Source organism: Oncorhynchus nerka, linkage group LG20, assembly GCF_034236695.1.
Source record: "Oncorhynchus nerka isolate Pitt River linkage group LG20, Oner_Uvic_2.0, whole genome shotgun sequence".
Lineage (NCBI taxonomy): Eukaryota > Metazoa > Chordata > Actinopteri > Salmoniformes > Salmonidae > Oncorhynchus > Oncorhynchus nerka.
The window spans coordinates 61,662,627-61,679,878 of NC_088415.1; the positions used below are offsets into that span (position 1 = coordinate 61,662,627).

Genomic DNA, 17,252 nt, shown 5'->3' on the forward strand with positions numbered 1-17,252 from the left:
TAATCAAACCTTGTGGACATCGAACTTTCGCCAGACACTGTGAATCGAGAAAACGACCTTACACACCCCTGCTATGGCTAACTTTTAAGTGGACTGTACCGCGTGAAGATCAAGGGTAAACGGATCATATATATTTCTAAACGTTATAAAATTACATTTGCAAAGGCTTTTGTTATAACACATCTATTATTGTGGGTAGCTAACGCGTTAGCTAATGCTGAAGAGGTCAAAGCTAACCAACAGCTAACTAACTAAACCAACTTGATTTTTGTAAAATATGGCATTACGAAATGCGTATTAATGTATGCCAATCACATGTGAAACTGGCTTTACATTCCTTATGTTCTAAAATGTGCATGCGCCTCTTTTCCTTTCAGATTGAAAATGTTCTCATTTGCATTGAAAAGGCACTTCAATCCCTGTGTGGTAAGAATACACATTACATCAGTTATGTGACGCCATAATATTGGTCTATCTTTTGTCCATTTGATCTGGAACAAATAGCCAAAAACATCTTGGTTATCTGTACAGGATAGAGGCACAGATCATGTAAAACCCTACTGAGAAATGCATTTGCAACTGTCTTTATTCTCAGGGTCCGTCATGGCGATCTCTGCAGTGGCTACTCAGTGGGTCCAGCTGCATGGTGAAGAGGGAATGTTTTTACACCAGTTCCAACCCCTTGTTGTCTCCACAAGTTCCCACGGCAACGTCACTACTGTTCCCGAGACTAGCCTCCTCCAGGCTTCTGAGCCTCAGGTCCCTAAGCTTCTCTGCCTCTTTGCTCTGCCAGGGTCACCCCGTGCCCACGGCCCCTGGGAGAAGACAGGAGAACCAACAGCGCCTCAGCATGAAAGCCCTGGCCTATGCGCCCAAGCCTGCTTTGTACCTCGGCTTCTCCGGCCTCCTTCCATTCCTAGGTGCCCCCCTCCTGATGGCTGTGACCCAGTCCTACCTCCCTGAGGTGGCCTACGCCCAGGTGGTCTACGGGGCTTCAATCGTGTCCTTCCTGGGTGGGGCCCGCTGGGGCTTTGCCCTGCCTGAGGGGAGCCCTGCCCAGCCCGACTGGATGAACCTTGGCAACAGTGTAGTGCCCTCCCTGCTGGCCTGGCTGGCTCTGCTCTGCAGAGACAACATCACAGAGGGAGCCCTTTTGGTCATCATGGGGCTGGGCCTGGCCCTGCACTATGACCTCACACTGCTGCCTGGTTACCCCAGCTGGTTCAAAGCCATGAGAACCATACTCACTCTGGTGGCTACCTTTTCCCTGGTGGCCACACTGACATTGCAGAAGATGTGCCCGGAGAAGAAGATCAAGGCACAAGAGAATTGACTAGGTAATTACGAAGGGATATTAAAGTGAGCACTTGAAAGCTAAATTCTCTCATTGTGAACAGTGGAACTGACCATTGTGGGATTTGTTCAGTAGGAGCAAACAGGGAGAATTTTTTTTTTTTTTTATGGAAATGGTGCGACGCAACAAACCTTTCCAGTAAAATACATTTTCACTGGATTTCCTTTTAATCAATGTGCTACTTAGACACTTCTGTACCTCAACAGGTGAGTGGTGAAATACAATTTCACGTTGTAATCTAGTGCCGCTGCTGAAATGAAGGTGATACAAGCTCATTCCAACCAAGGGGACATTTCTCATTGTTTTAAAATGGTGACTACTGTGTACTGACTAAAAAGGCACTGATATTTACAGTGGTGTTATATGGCTGCATTTCAGTCAATGAGCCATATTAAACAAATACCGAGTGCAACAGTTGTACTAGAGTAATTGCAACTTAAAACATCAACTTTTAGTGATCGTTTAACAAATGCCGTAAGCACAGCAGAATGTTACTGTAAGGTTAGCATTTCCAACCATAAGAGTTTGACATGAGGACCACAAGTAAAATTTTGCTCGTAGTAGCTTCTGCTTCTGTCATCAAGTGCAGTACAAGGTTTTAATACAACTCCGTGTAGACACATGAAGCCCATCGCACTAGCTGTCAGTCTACCTTCAGTCGACATGGATAATGGACAACTCCCATGTAAGTTAATAGTTTTGGTGTTCATTTTAAATGTGACACTCAAAGTGCACAGGTTGAAACAATTGATAGGATATCAGTGACAGACAGCTATCCCATTCTCAATAACGGACAAACATCCTTTACACTTATGTAAAAACGTAATGTTCCTGAAAGTACCAATGTTTAAGTCCACACAAATTAGCAGAGAAAATACAGTAAACAATGAAAGCTATTTACCCTCCAGAAACACTGGCACACCTCTGAAACGGAGCAGGAAGTATATTACTGAGTGATGGAGACAGACAGGTCTGCCATGTAACTGACGGAGTAGGTACTGCAGTCTTGCTAGCTCATTTGAATCAACAGTCTCCCGGTTGGCAGTCTCCCAGTCATCTGTTTGTCTGTGTACAATGAACTTCTAGTTCAGTTACATAAAAGCAATAAACTATCCAAAATAACAGAACAATCCAAACATTATGAAATCCATCAATTCCCCTGCAAGACCACAGAAAGTAATTTGCCTTGTATTTTGCAAAGACCAAACTGTTCTAGCTAGAAAAAGGCTCTGTGTTCATACTCTGTGAGGTGATGAAAAAAGAGTCGCACCCTCTATTGGCTATATGAGTACAATATGGGAAATAACAGAATTCGATTCTCCTGCAGCATTCTGCCACTGCTGTTCAAAAGTTAAAACACATTGCTGGTGAAGGCTCTGTTGACAATGAACTCGAGAACTCGTCTTTGATGTGGCTCCATCGTCTTCCCAATCTCTGATCCAACCCAACCACCTGCAGAAACACAGTAGTGAGGAGACATCATGGTGATGTCAGTATCTTGTCCATAGACTCTTTAAAAAAAAATCCCAAAAGAAAGACTTGGACACAGTTATAATTTCAATAATCAGCAGGGCAACAATGAAGATTGGGGGGTATTTTAATGGTGCAAGAAATAAATGAGAATTTCTTGATGAATAAGTAAAAAATAAGAAAGATCCTGCTTGACAAATCAGGAGTATCATTCCATCTCATCACCTATGTACTTGAAGAGTCTCTGTGGGAAGAGCAGGGGGAACTGGGTACAGCACCTCCACCACGTTTCTTCCTCTTGGCCACGTCCTGTAAGACCCAGTCCATGGCTGCCATGAATACCTGGTACTTATCTTCGATCCGCAACTCCTCGCTCCGCAGCAGCTTCACCAGCTGGTCCTTGGACAGGCCCCAGACAGGCCCAAGAACTCATCCAACACACACACACACCTAAAGGTCAGATGTTCCAATTGGGATTTTTGTCCGTTGGAGCAAGTGTTATAACAGGTTGGGAACAGGCTATTCACTTTTTTTGTTACACACACTCAGCAGATTGGAATGAGATGGAAGGGGAAAGAGATCATCTGAAGACAGACAGATGGAGGAAGAAAAATACTGTGTAGCAACTCCAGAAAGTGTACATGGACATAGTTCTCAGTGAACTCCAGCATGTCCATGCAGGCGATCTGCTCCAGGAACTGGTGTAACCCCGCACAGTTGGACAGGTCCATGTGGCTCTTGAGGAACTCTCCCACAGATAGACACCACCTCACTCAGCTTCAGCATGTCTGCTGCCACCATCAGCTCCTGCATGTTCTCCACCGTCACATGAATCGTGCCTGGACGGATTCAGTTCAAAGAAACACAAAGACATCTGTATTATATACTGTTTTGTGTATGAGCACTACTGTACACTACACACACAGTAAATGGTACATTTCATGACAGGGCAAAGCTGTGTATATGAACTCCAGCAGGACCTCAAACATCTGTGCCTCCACCCCCAGGATCTGGACCTCCTCCTTGTCCGCCTCGCTCATCCATCCAGAGAACAGAACAGAAAAGTAGCGGCTTGCTGGCAGCCAGGACCAGCTTATGGACACTGAACACCCGGCCTCCCAGCAGTAGCCTGACGTCACAGAAGTCTGCCCGGAGACGCATCTTATTCATCTGGGCCAGGATGCGGTCCGACACAAACAGTGCCTGCTCAGGGGACTGGGTCGTCACACCAGCTGCAGATATGTCACCGCCACCGCAGACCCTGCTCCCAGGGGTCTCTGTCACCAGGACAGAGACAGGGGTGGTGTCACAGAGACTGTTCACACATACTACTGGACTCTAGGGAGAAGAGTACAAGAAACACGAAAGATGACACAATCTCAAACATATACATATATGTAACATGCTGGTATATGATAACAAACACCATCATAATGATTCAAGTGCCAAATATGTTCTCCTGCTGTTCTGCCTGTTGCTTTTGTCTTCAACTGTGTTTTTGGATTCTTATCTCCTTTAAAGTTAAAGTCATGCATATAACTGCATGTATCAATCACCAAAAAGTCCCTTGTCTTTATATCATCACCACCATCTGATCTGGTTATAACTGTAAATCGGCTCATGACAACATCTTTCCTATAAAGCAAACATAATTTAGCTGGCGCGCTACATTTCTGCGGGTATGTGAGAGATGGGGTCAGATCATTTTATTATTTGAATGGAAAATCATGACAATCGAAAATGCTGAAATGGAACCTTTTCTTCACAAAGAAAATATAATACACCAACCTGCACAGTTTCTTGCTTAGTCGTATATAATATATAATAATAATAATATAATATAATAATATATAATATAATATCAATTTCTCTAGTTAGCTAGCTAGTTACTTGCTGCAGGCAACTTCCACATACTTTTCTGGATCGACGGTCTTGAGTTTAATGACTAGGCCTAATTAAGCAAATACCAAACGTCTAATCACATCAACACCACTAGACGGCAGCATTGCCTTTAGTGTGCAAGTGAAACATCACAATCGGCAGCAATAAGGGCCTGGCCCAAAGATGCTGGAACCAAAAGCCTGCATTGCTGCCTGCTTGCCTACCAACATGCAGGTCACAACCATAGTTAACACATGATAATTCTGCATGTAGTAGCACTTGGTCATAAGAGAAGCAAGAAATGCCTAGTTTGCAATATCCCTCCCTATCTGCATTCAGTTTGTTATTGCCTAAGACTGAAAGTGCTGTTGATAGTTAAATGGCAGGGCGAAGAATGAGTGTTTTTATTTGAGCTGGGCAGGTCATGGCCTCTTCATGCACATAGGGCCAAATTCAGACTTCAAATCAAAGTTTATTTTGTCACTTACACAGATTAGCAGATGTTAAAGCAAGTGCATTGAAATGCATGTGTTTTTATCTCAGGCAGTGCAGTAAATGTCTAACGGTACAATACCAATACACAAATATACCCTCCCAAGGAAGAAGAAACAAGAAATTAAGAAACATCCGAACGAGCAATAACAAAACAAGAAATGTCAGAGTCCGGAATATAAATATGTGGTGTGTGTATAGACAAGTTGGACAATATATAAGTAGAGAAAAGGTATGTACAGCAGTAGTTATATAGGATGAGCTATGTCGAGAATACAGTATGTACAGTGCATTTAGAAAGGATTCTAAAATTGATTAAATTATATTTAATGATCAATCTACACACGATACCCCATAATGACAAAGTGAAAACAGGTTTATAGACATTTTTGCAAATGTATAAAATAAAAATATATATATTTACATAAGTATTCAGACCCTTTGGTATGAAACTCAAAATTGAGCTCAGGTGCATCCTGCTTCCATTGATCATCCTTGAAATGTTTCTACAACTTGATTGGAGTCCACCTGTGGTAAATTCAATTGATTAGACAGGATTTGGAAAAGCACACACCTGTCTATGTAAGGTCCCACAGTTGACAACGCATGTCAGAGCAAAAACCAAACCATGAGGTCAAAGGAATTATCCCTAGAGCTCCGAGACAGGATTGTGTCGAGGCTCAGATCTGGGGATGGGTACCAAAACATTTCTGCAGCATTGAAGGTCCCCAAGAACACAGTGGCCTCCATCATTCTTAAATGGAAGAAGTTTGGGACCACCAAGACTCTTCCTAGAGCTGGCCGCCCGGCCAAACCCGATGGTGACCAATAATCTGATGGTCACTATGACAGAGCTCCAGAGTTCCTCTGTGGAGATGGGAGAACTTTCCAGAAGGACAACCATCTCTGCAGCACTTCACCGATCAGTCCTTTATGGTAGAGTGGCCAGACAGAAGCCACTCCTCAGTAAAAGGCACATGACATCCTGCTTGGAGTTTGCCAAAAGGCACCTAAATTACTCAGACCGTGAGAAACAAGATTCTCCAGTCTGATGAAACCAAGAATAAACTCTTTGGCCTGGATACCAAGCGTCTGGAAGAAACCTGCCACCTTCCCTACAGTGAAGCATGGTGTTGGGGTAGGTTCCTTGTTCATTGTCAGTCATTGGCTTATTGGTGAAATCAGCAGTCAGACAATATCTTCTTTAAGTAAATCAATCAAACCTTTATTAATGCAATTGCAGACAGAAGTTGACAACGGAAACACAGCACAAATGTTTCAGAGTAAGTTCTGCCAAATAAATTGCTTTAATATACTTGCAATTGACCCCTAGTGGTGTAGCTGCCTATGTCAACACCTTCTACCCATGAGACCAAGCCCCTGCATATACAGTTATACAAACTTGCAGGAGAAAACAATAGTCCAGTGTTTTCTAAGGGCTCAGCAGTAATTTTCCATTCATGTGTGGCTTAAAGTGGTATGTCTGACTTGTCTCTTATCTATTTACTCCCCTGCAGGGGTCTGTGTCTATGTATCTCTTTAAGCCTTAAGACGCTTTCCAACAGACCTCCTATTTTGACTGCAATGGCTCACACATCTGCTCAGACCGTTTCTGTTATGCAGGTGAGTGAGGACCCAAAAGCGATTTAACAGAAACAGAGTCTTTTAATGTCCAAACAGGGAAAACATAAATCCTCAATCTTTACAGGAGAGTCCCCCTTCTAGTAGTAGAGGAGAATAGCAGGGCTAGCGGCAACAGACTGCTGGTCCCTCCGGGTAGGCGCGGGCCGTAGAGGACAGAGACACCTGCTCACACGCAGCATCTGATGAAGAGGCAGATTACGACAGGACGGGACAAGGGCAAAGCAAACAAGAATCCGACAAGGACAGAAGCAGAAACAGAGAGAGAAATAGAGACTTAATCAGAGGGCAAAAGAGGGGACAGGTGTGAGAGAGTAAACAAGGTCGTTAGGAGAATGAGGAACAGCTGGGAGCAGGAACGGAACGATAGAGAGAGAGAGAGAGATAGAGAGAGAGAAAGTAACCTAATACGACCAGCAGGGGGAAACGAAGAGAAGAGAAAGCACAGGGACAAGACATAACATGACAATACATGACAGTTTCTACAAGAGGCAGAGACTAGAGAAGAACTGTGGAACAGTATTAAACCTTATAATGCATATATTGCTAATCTGTGGTCCATGACCCTATGCATGTAGTATAGGGGGAGGGTCTTATACCTCTTCCCCTTCTATTAATACAATATAAGCATAATCAATTATTATAATACATTAATAATTTGGTGCAGCCCCTATCATGACCCCAAGGTGACCCCCATCAGCAGCATCATGCTGTGGGGATGGTTTTTCAGTGGCAGGGACCGGGAGACTAGTCCGGATCGAGGGAAAGATGAATGGCGCAAAGTGCAGAGAGATTCTTGATGAAAACCTGCTCCAGAGCGCTCAGGACCTCAGACTGGGGCGAAGGTACACCTTCCAACAGGACAATGACCCTAAGCTCACAGCCAAGACAACGTAGGAGTGGCTTCGTGACACGTCTCTGAATGTCCTTGAGTGACCCAGTCAGAGCCCAGACTTGAACCTTGATCGGATATCTCTGGAGAGATCTGAAAATAGCTGTGCAGCAACGCTCCCCATCCAACCTGACAGAGCTTGAGAGGATCTTCAGAGAAGAATGAGAGAAACTGCCCAAATACAGGTGTTCCAAGCTTGTAGTGTCATACCCAAGAAGACCTGAAGCTGTAATCACTGCCAAAGGTGCTTCAACAAAGTACTGAGTAAAGGGTCTGAATACTTATGTAAATGTGATATTTCAGGTTTTAATTTGAATACATTTGCAATAAATTCTAAAACCCTGTTTTTGCTTTGTCATTGTGGGGTATTGTGTGTAGATTGATAAAGGGGGGAAAAACAATTTAATACATTTTAGAATAAGGTTGTAACAATATGTGGAAAATGTCAAGGGGTCTGAATACTTTCTGAATGCACTGTACTTTCTGAATGCATTGTATATAGTGAGTGATCAATTAGTTTAATTTCTCAGATCAAATAAAATCAACAAAATAATGTTGCAGGAATGCTAATTGTATCTTTTTCTAACTACAATAAACATTATGTGAACATTATTAATGTGAGCAGTGTTCAGTGACTCTATGTACATGGGGCAGCAGTCTCTAAGGTGCAGCGTAGTTTACCGGGTGGTAGCTGGCTAATGACAGTGTCTAAGGTGCAAGGCAGGGTACCCGATGGAGGCCAGCTAGTGTTGACTGTTCAACGGTCTGATGGCCTGGAGATAGAAGCTGTTTTTCAGTCTGTCAGTCCCAGCTTTGATCAAATCGAAATAAATGTGCATTTGTCACATGCGCCGAATACAACAGTGAAATGCTTACTTACAAGCCCTTAACCAACAATGCAGTTCAAAGAAAATACCTACGAAATGTAAGAGATAGAGGGTGAACAGGCCGTAGATTGCGTGGCTGGCCTTCCTGTGACATGTGGATGTCCTGGAGGGCAGTCAGTGTGCCCCTGGTGATGTGTTGGGCTGACTGCACCACTGGAGACCACTGCGGTTGCGGGTGGTGCCGTTTCCGTACCAGGCGGTGATACAGCCCGACAGAATGCTCTCTGGTGCATTTGTAGAAGTCCATGAAGGTCTTAAGGGCCAAGCAGAGTTTCTTGAGCCTCCTGAGGTTGAAGAGGCACTGTTGCTGCTTCTTCACTGCGGTGTCAGTGTGGAGGGACCATTTCAGGTCCTCAGTGATATGCACGCAGAGGAACTTCAAGCTTTTGACTCTCTCTACTGTGGCCCCATCTCTGCTGTCCATGATCAGCTCTTTCATTTTGTTGACGTTGAGGGAAAGGTTATTTTCCTGGCACCACTCCGCCAGGGCCCTCACCTCCTCCCTGTCTCATCGTTGTTAGTGTTGTGTCGTCAGCAAACTTGATGATTGAGTTAGAGACGTGTGTAGCCACACAGTTATGGGGACAGGGAGTACAGGAGGGGCTGATCCCCGTGTTGAGGATCAGCGTGGTGGAGGTGTTATTTCCTATGTAACAGTATTGCTTCCATCCCTCTCCTCACCCCAACCTGGGCTCGAACCAGGGACCCTCTGCACACATCAACAACAGCCACCCTCAAAGCATCGTTACCCATCGCGCCACCAAAGCCGTGGCCCTTGCAGAGAGCAAGGGGAACAACTACTTCAAGGTCTCAGAGCGAGTAATGTCACCGATTGAAACGCTTTTAGCACGCAACTAGCTAGCCATTTCACATCGTTTACACTCACCCCCCTTTTGACTGCCTCCTTTTCCACAGCAACCAATGATCCGGGGTCAACAGCATCAATGCAACAGTATTGCTTCCGTCCCTCGCATCGCCCGACCTGGGCTCGAACAAGGGACCCCATCAACAACAGCCACCCTCGAAGCACCGTTACCCATCGCGCCACAAAAGCCACGGCCCTTGCAGAGCAAAGGGAACAACTACTTTTATTTATTTATTTAAAATGTATTTATTTTCTTTTAATTTTACCCCTTTTTCTCCCCAATTTCATGGTATCCAATTGTTTAGTAGCTACTATCTTGTCTCATCGCTACAACTCCCGTACGGGTTCGGGAGAGACGAAGGTCATGCATCCTCCAATACACAACCCAACTAAGCCGCACTGCTTCTTAACACAGCGCCATCCAACCCGGAAGCCAGCCGCACCAATGTGTCAGAGGAAACACCGTGCACCTGGCAACCTTGGTTAGCGCGCACTGCACCTGACCCGCCACAGGAGTCGCCGGTGCGCGATGAGACAAGGATTTCCCTACCGGCCAAACCCTCCCTAACCCGAACGACGCTAGGCCAATTGTGCGTCGCCCCACGGACCTCCCGGTCGCGGCCGGTTACGACAGAGCCTGGGCACGAACCCAGAGTCTCTGGTGGCACAGCAGTACAGCACCCTTAACCACTGCGCCACCCGGTAGGCCCTTGGGAACAACTACTTCAAGGTCTCAGAGCGAGTAACGTCACCGATTGAAACGCTATTAGCACGCACCACCGCTAACTAGCTAGCCATTTCACATCGGTTACACCTACCTTCACAACCTGGGTTCGGCGGTCAAGACGTCTACGACCCAGTTGCACAGGGAGGGGTTCAGACCCAGGGCCCTGAAATTAGTTATGAGCTTGGAGGCACTATGGTGTTGAAAGCTGAGCTGTAGTCGATGAACAACATTCTCCGATACGTATTCCTCTTGTCCAGGTGGGATAGGGCAGTGTGCTCTGCAATGGCGATTGTGTTGTCTGTGGATCTGTTGGGGAGGATAAGTAGATCTTGAGATAAGTAGATAGATAAGTAGATAGACTTAAGTTAATAAAAGTGCTTGGTGCTTAAGCTATTCATATCATGAACGTTATCTGTGTGGAACAATTGGCTAATCAGATACGTCAATTAGTGCAGAATCGGGACAGTAAGCCTGTAGCCTGTAAGCTTGTTTATGATATTTGTAGACTACAGTACGAAGAGTGAATTTGAACTGTAAGAGGCTCTGGATAAGAGCGTCTGCTAAATCAGTGGTTCCCAAACTGTGGGTCGGGACCCACTTGTGGGTCTTGGCAGGGGTCCATGTGGGCCGCGGGATTATATTTTCTGTATATAAAAAAAAATCAATACCTTTTGGGATGGAAAAACACTTTTACTGTCAACTTCAATGACTAAAACCAAATAAAAAAGTATGTCGAAAAGACAAAATAACTTATATATATTTTTTAATAATAGCATCTAATCCCGCTTTCGCCTTGACGATTATAAAAAGTCAGATCCTCAGCGCCACCCAGCAGTTTCTCAACCCCTTTCACATTGATAGTCTATCGACATCTAGAGGTCATCTAGAGGGCGCCAAATTCCATGTCAAGGTTCTGTTCGTTGACCTTTTTTCTGCCTTCAATACAATTCAGCCTTACATTCAGGCACAGAGACTCATAAGGGACTTCTCCTTAGATAGGGGGCTGGTTTTCACAGCGGGTCAAGGTGGTCCCCACGTGTCAGACAAACGCACCACCAACACAGTCTCCCCATAGGGATGTGTTTTGTCCCCACTCCTGTACACCAACAGTTGTAAATTCCCATCCTGACAGACACCTCGCCATGTTCATTGAAGACATTGCCTTGATCGGCCTGCTGCATGATAACGAGTAGCACCATGGCCTAGTCCTCAACTACTTTGTAGAGTGATGTTCATTGAAGACATTGCCTTGATCGGCCTGCTGCATGATAACGAGGAGCACCATGGCCTAGTCCTCAACTACTTTGTAGAGTGGTGTGACACACTTGGTCTTCAATACCAACAATACCAAAGACGTGTGCATAGACTTCAGGAAGCGAACAATAGAGATTGTCAAGGAATTCAAATATCTGGGTGTCCTCTTGCACAATAAGCTTCAGTGGAGTAAATGTGCAGACCTGATCTACAAAAAAGGGCCAGAAGAGACTGTATTTTCTCTAAAAGCTGGGATATTTTGATACTGACTGTACTATACTGACTCTGTTTTACAAATCTTTCATTGAGAGCACTTGAACTTTTTGAATTTTTTTGTTTGTTTTGGCAATAGCAGAAAAAATATGCTGGGAAGGATTATCACCATAGTAAGCAAGGTACTTGGAGTCAAACAGACAGGCTTGGATGAGATCTTTAAGGTCAGGGCCTTCAGCAAGGCTCACAAAATAATTTTAGACCCAAGCCACCCTCTGTACCTGTACTTTTAACTACTCCCCTCTGGGTGCAGGTATAGGGCACCCATTGCCAGGAAAAACAGAACTGGACAATAATTTGTGCAAGGTGTGATATCCCTCCTAAACAGCTCAGGTTAATGTTCCAATCCACCAAGTAAGGCCAGCAGCCCAGTCTTCTTTCATCGGTATATACTGTATGTACAGTAACTGTTATGAATTTTGTATTGTCAATTTGTTCTCTACTGTATTTATACACCACAGTAACAACATTTCCCCACCGGGACAATAAAGTCAGTAAAGTAATCTTTGAGAATTTACAATCACCAAAATAAAAGCTAGTTAACCAGGCTCTCATTGATTTTCTTTTGAGCCTAAAGAACACAGCATTAGCTATGTAAAAGATACGTAGAATTGCAGGAAATGAGATTAAAACTGCAACATTTTCTCTCTGCTCCATGGCAACTGTGTAGCATTGCAGAATATTAGCTTTAAAACTGAGCTGCCAAGATGAGGGCCTTAAATGTTCCTGCCCATGGCCCAGATAGAGTTCAGCCCACGGCCTTGCCCATCACCTACACCCCTTTTTTATCCTGCTTTGTTACAAATAATATCATAATTATACATTCAATTTCTTAGGCCTAAGTGTTTTGAAGAAGTGGATATTATTCATATATTTTTCTTTGGTTTGTGTATGTGTTTTTTTTCACTCCTCAACCCTTATTGTGGGTCACGAAGCAAAAAATGTGGGAACCCCTGTATAAATGACTAAAATTTGAAAGGTTAATATTAAATCCAAACCGGAGGACCGTCATTAAATAGACACAAAGACTTGAATGAACATTTCTGGTCCAACACGCCATTACTTCTTTCTTTTTTGGATGATTTGATTGTTTGGAACTTTGTCTGGAACCATGTTCAGTGTCTGAAACCCGTTCTTCTTTCAATTTAAGCCCGAAAGGTTAAAAGGGTCAATTAATCAAGACGATCAAGAAATTTGTTCAATTACCTCAGGTGGAAATCCATCTTGGCATCATCTTTTCTTCTCCACATCATCTAGAGAAGCCCTTTATAAACTAAATGTATATGATTTGCACCTGATATCCATTCAGTGACTTATTACATCTCATCACTCTATTTCCTTAATATTAAATCCAGCCCATTTTGTGACCTTGTGGGGATACCATCAGTAGCAGTGGCGACCCGTCAATCAGGACCGGTGGGGCTTTGCCACCTGTTTTGAGCCCCACCTGTTTGGCTAAAAAATAAATACAAAATAAAAGTTTTTTTTTTGGTTGCCTGTTTTGTTTGTTATTTTGGCATTAATACGTGTCACATATCAGTTTGCACACAATGTAAAAAATAAAGAAAGAATTTGAGTTAATAAAGCCACATACAAATATGGTCCTTATTTTGCTTTCTTGAGTAAAGCAGCTCCAAAATGCAGGTGTTTCAGCCTAGCTCAGTGTTTTCTGTAGTGGTGGGGCAGCCAGCAGAGGTTTGTAATTTTCTCTAGTTGCGTCGTGATTGGCTCAGTGGTCTGTCACTTATTGGGACACTACGGAGAGAGCTCGAAAATTCCAGCCCCTTGGGTGCTGCCATAGATGTACATTAAAAGTGCCCATCCAAGAAGGCTCAAGGTCATTGGCCACAGATAAAATGATGTCAAATCACGATATATCTACCGTAGCTTTGATTGGACTGATCATGTCAACATCACACTTTCAAAATCTTAGCTAGCAAGCTAGACAAGCAATCTTCATCATGAATCAAGTCGACAATCTACTAGCAAATCCTTTTCAAGCCTTGTCTGGATTTGGAGACTTTGAAGAGACCCCTGGTGGCATGTCTTGTGGGGTATGTATGGGTGTCTGAGCTGTGTGTTAGCTTTTTGAACAGACAGTTCTGTGTTTTCAACACGTCAATACTAGTGATGTAGTGATGTAGTCAATCTCTCTTCTACTTTGAGCCAGGAGAGATTGACATGCATGTTATTGATATTAGCCCACTGTGTACATTTAAGGGCCAGCCGTGGAGATTGACATGCAATGTTATTGATATTAGCCCTCTGTGTACATTTAAGGGCATTTTGAGGTTACTGTAACAATAATTATCTTCTTATGTAATCATAGAAAGCGTGCATGTTCAAGGTCGCAGGTCAGTGAAATCTTCACCAATTTCTATAATAATCTGCACAGAATCTCAAATGACAGTGATCACTTGCACCATGTACTTCAATGTAATCTCAACTAAATGCAATCCAGGTCAGTTGGCTGTGCTATTTGATCAAGCACAGTGATAACATATTAAGTTGTTGTATGAATAAACAAAATCCCCATTTGAACTGTGGTGTGCTTTTAAATGGTTGAAAGTGCAGAGATAACACATTTAGTTGACAACCAAACCAAATCTGTGACATTGATTTTCCATTGGAATTTGGTTGTGCTTTTAGATGGTTGAAAGCATAGTGATTGACAACACATTGGGAATTCAACAAACATTTGTTTGTCTTTTTGAGTTAAGTGAAAATAGGTTGGAATCTCATTGATCAACGTATCTACCAAATATGACCCAATTCTCCACGTTGAAATGACATTGTGTGCCCAGTCGGATGTGATCGAATCCCAACGTAAAAGGTTTGAAATGACATAGTTTTTGTCAAATATACTATTATTTGGAATTATGTTCCCGCCCCCCGACCATCTGCTCAAGAAAAAGTCAGCATGCGGCTGAATGTAGTTGGATTTTGAGGATTATGAGGGGGCCGGGGCTACTTGGGGTTCTGCAGGTTAAATCAGAGGTCAGACAAGGTGCATGTGCACAAAAAAACAAAATAGGTAAGAGTAAGTGGGATCGAAATGAGGACCCCCTGTTTGGGAAACAGTGGCAATTGTTAGCCTACTGAGAGAGGGCTATATCCTGGATAAATAAATACATGAATGAATAAAATGATATGTTGAGGGTGAGTGAAGAAGCCGGGTTAGGTGGCGTAGTTAGAGGAGGACAGTATGTGAAGTATGGATACCCTAGCTGCTAAACTGGCTCCCGCAGATCTTATTTGCTAGATTAGAATCCCCCTGGATGGTTTGTTAGCATGCACAGGGCAGTTAGTCAGCTGCTGCTAACTCCGCTGAACCAGCTGGACATCAGGCTGAATGTTCGGCCTCATTTCTTCACCTGACCAGAGGTGCCAGAGGTAGTTGTTGCCAAAAAGGCCAGGCCAAAAACAACTATGTAAGGTTACATAAACATGGGGAAAATACAAGACTTCATTGCATTTATAAAGGGATTCTAAGTAGTTTATAAACGGTTAATTATTCGCTATAGATTTAGTTTATGTGATGGCCCCGAGGAAGGAATGGGATTGACAGTCAAATTGCTAATATAATACCAAATAAATAGGATCAATTATGGTCAACACTGGCGGTTCAGCAATGGAACAATGTGTGCACAGAAGTGATAAAATACGCATTAGGCCTGGCTAAAATTAAGAAGGCAAGTAAAAATCAAAGCACGCATGGATATAATAAAATTACTGGTAATAAAATACGATTTTTACTGTGTTGAAATGACATGAAAACAAATTGTATAGAGAAGATGGGCCTATTCTTATTTGTGATTGTGTTAAAATTGCCTGAATGTTATGAAGCATTTAGGGACATTTTTAGTTAAATGTTTGGGGATCTTCAAGATTCTGCAGTATTACAAAATGACAATGTATGCATGCCTAACCTAATTTATTTCATGCTTTCCACAGCAGCCTGTGCTGGTGAAAGAAAAATAATCACCATGTCAATGTCACTGGGCTACAGAGTCTGCCTCCAACATAGCAACTAGCTGCTGGTTGGCTGCCAGTTAGTGAGCTCTCGCCATTTCATTGGTGGACCAGGCTGATGTGGAATGGGAGAGGCAGACGGAGACAGAGGGAAGAGGGCCGTCATTGGCTGTGGAAACCTGAAGGAGAATAGCTCAATTGCCAACGCCTGAGAGCAGGTTTGATGGTGTATTTTAGGTGTGACTATAAAGGTAATTCATTCTCCAGCCCTCCTTGCTCAGAAGTTTTTTCTAAGGACGGATGGTGATAGTAAGACAGCAATGGATGGCATAGACGAAATGGTGGCAGGTTGCCTAGCGGTTAAGAGCGTTGGGCCAGTAACCAACTTCCTGAGTTGGCTTGGTGAAAGATCAGGCAATGTCCCCTTGAGCAAGGCACTTAAACCTAATTGCTTAGGAGAAGAGTGTGTGCTAATTTACAAAAAATGTAATATAAACTGAACAAAATATTAGGGTGACACTGGTCCCATGTTTTATGTGGTGAAATAAAATATACTAGAAATGTTCCACATGCAAAACAAAGCTTATTTCCATCCAATTGTGTGCACAAATGTGTTTACATCCCTGTTATTATTTATCCTTTGCCAAGATAATCCATCCACCTGACAGGTGTGGCATATCAATAATCTGATTAAACAGCATGATCATTACGCAGGTGCACCTTATGCTGGGAACAATAAAAGACCACTCTAAAATTCTGCAGTTTTGTCACACAACACAATGCCACAGATGTCTCAAGTTTTGAGGGAGCATGCAGTTGGCATGCTGACTGCAGGAATGTCCACCAGAGCTGTTGCCAGAGAATGTAATGTTCATTTCTGTACCATAAAATGCCTTTGGCTGCACGTCTAACCGGCCTCACAGACCACGTGTAACGACGCCAGCCTAAGACCTCCACATCCTGCTTCTTCACCTGCGACATTGTCTGAGACCAGTCACCTGGACAGCCGATGAAACTGAGGAGTATTTCTGTCTGTAATAAAGCCCTTTCGTGGGGAAAACTCATTCTGATTGGCTGGACCTGGCTCCCCGGTAGGTGGCTGCGCCCCTGCCCAGTCATGTGAAATCCATAGATTAGGGTCTAATTTATTTATTTCAATTGAATGATTTTTTTATATGAACTGTAACTCAGTAAAATTATTTAAATTGTTGCATGTTGCATTTATATTTTTGTTCAGTATATAAAACAGTATGAATATCAATGGAAGAATGTACATCTGCAAATATTACCTTGAGAGAAAGTGATGAGGGTTATGGTGGAGACAGTTTCAGGTCAAGTCAGTCAGAGAGTTCAAACCAGCTAACAGGACAAAGGTTAAGTTGGAGGTGTAATCAGAGCTGCCGTTACTTTCAGTGTTGCAGTGCAAAGTAAACCTGTGCAATCTGTCTCTGTGAATTGCCTACTGTCCATTTTCTAATCAGGAACAGACACTGACACACACACACCCTGGTAGTGAGTCAGCAGCTCACAGACGCCACTGCATC

General features: G+C 43.4%; 1 protein-coding gene and 1 long non-coding RNA gene across 3 annotated transcripts; one reads left to right on the plus strand and one right to left on the minus strand.

Moving 5' to 3' along the window:
- Positions 1-12: 12 nt before the first annotated feature.
- On the plus strand, positions 13-8,342 carry LOC115102906 (transmembrane protein 69-like). Of its 2 annotated transcripts, XM_065005666.1 has the most exons (4): positions 13-115; positions 378-426; positions 596-1,337; positions 3,832-8,342. In XM_065005666.1, the coding sequence occupies exons 2-3, from the start codon at positions 385-387 to the stop codon at positions 1,331-1,333; spliced, it is 780 nt and encodes a 259-aa protein (XP_064861738.1). In that variant the 5' UTR covers positions 13-115; positions 378-384; the 3' UTR covers positions 1,334-1,337; positions 3,832-8,342. The 2 variants fall into 2 exon arrangements, with proteins under 2 accessions (XP_064861738.1, XP_029479195.1); XM_029623335.2 differs by lacking the exon at positions 3,832-8,342 and having other exon boundaries at positions 14-115; positions 596-1,766.
- On the minus strand, positions 1,916-3,842 carry LOC115101564 (uncharacterized). Its single transcript, XR_010460210.1, has 2 exons — positions 3,050-3,842; positions 1,916-2,806 (listed from the first exon to the last, which is right to left on the minus strand). It is a non-coding gene; the product is annotated as an uncharacterized LOC115101564 (long non-coding RNA).
- Positions 8,343-17,252: the final 8,910 nt, after the last annotated feature.

What these genes read in the sequence shown, in the direction of transcription:
- LOC115102906 (XM_065005666.1), top strand. Translation starts at nt 385, where the DNA reads ATGTTCTCATTTGCATTGAAAAGGCACTTCAATCCCTGTGTG. An exon ending in GGCACTTCAATCCCTGTGTG is followed by an intron (nt 427 to 595) that starts GTAAGAATACAC and finishes CTTTATTCTCAG; the next exon opens with GGTCCGTCATGGCGATCTCT.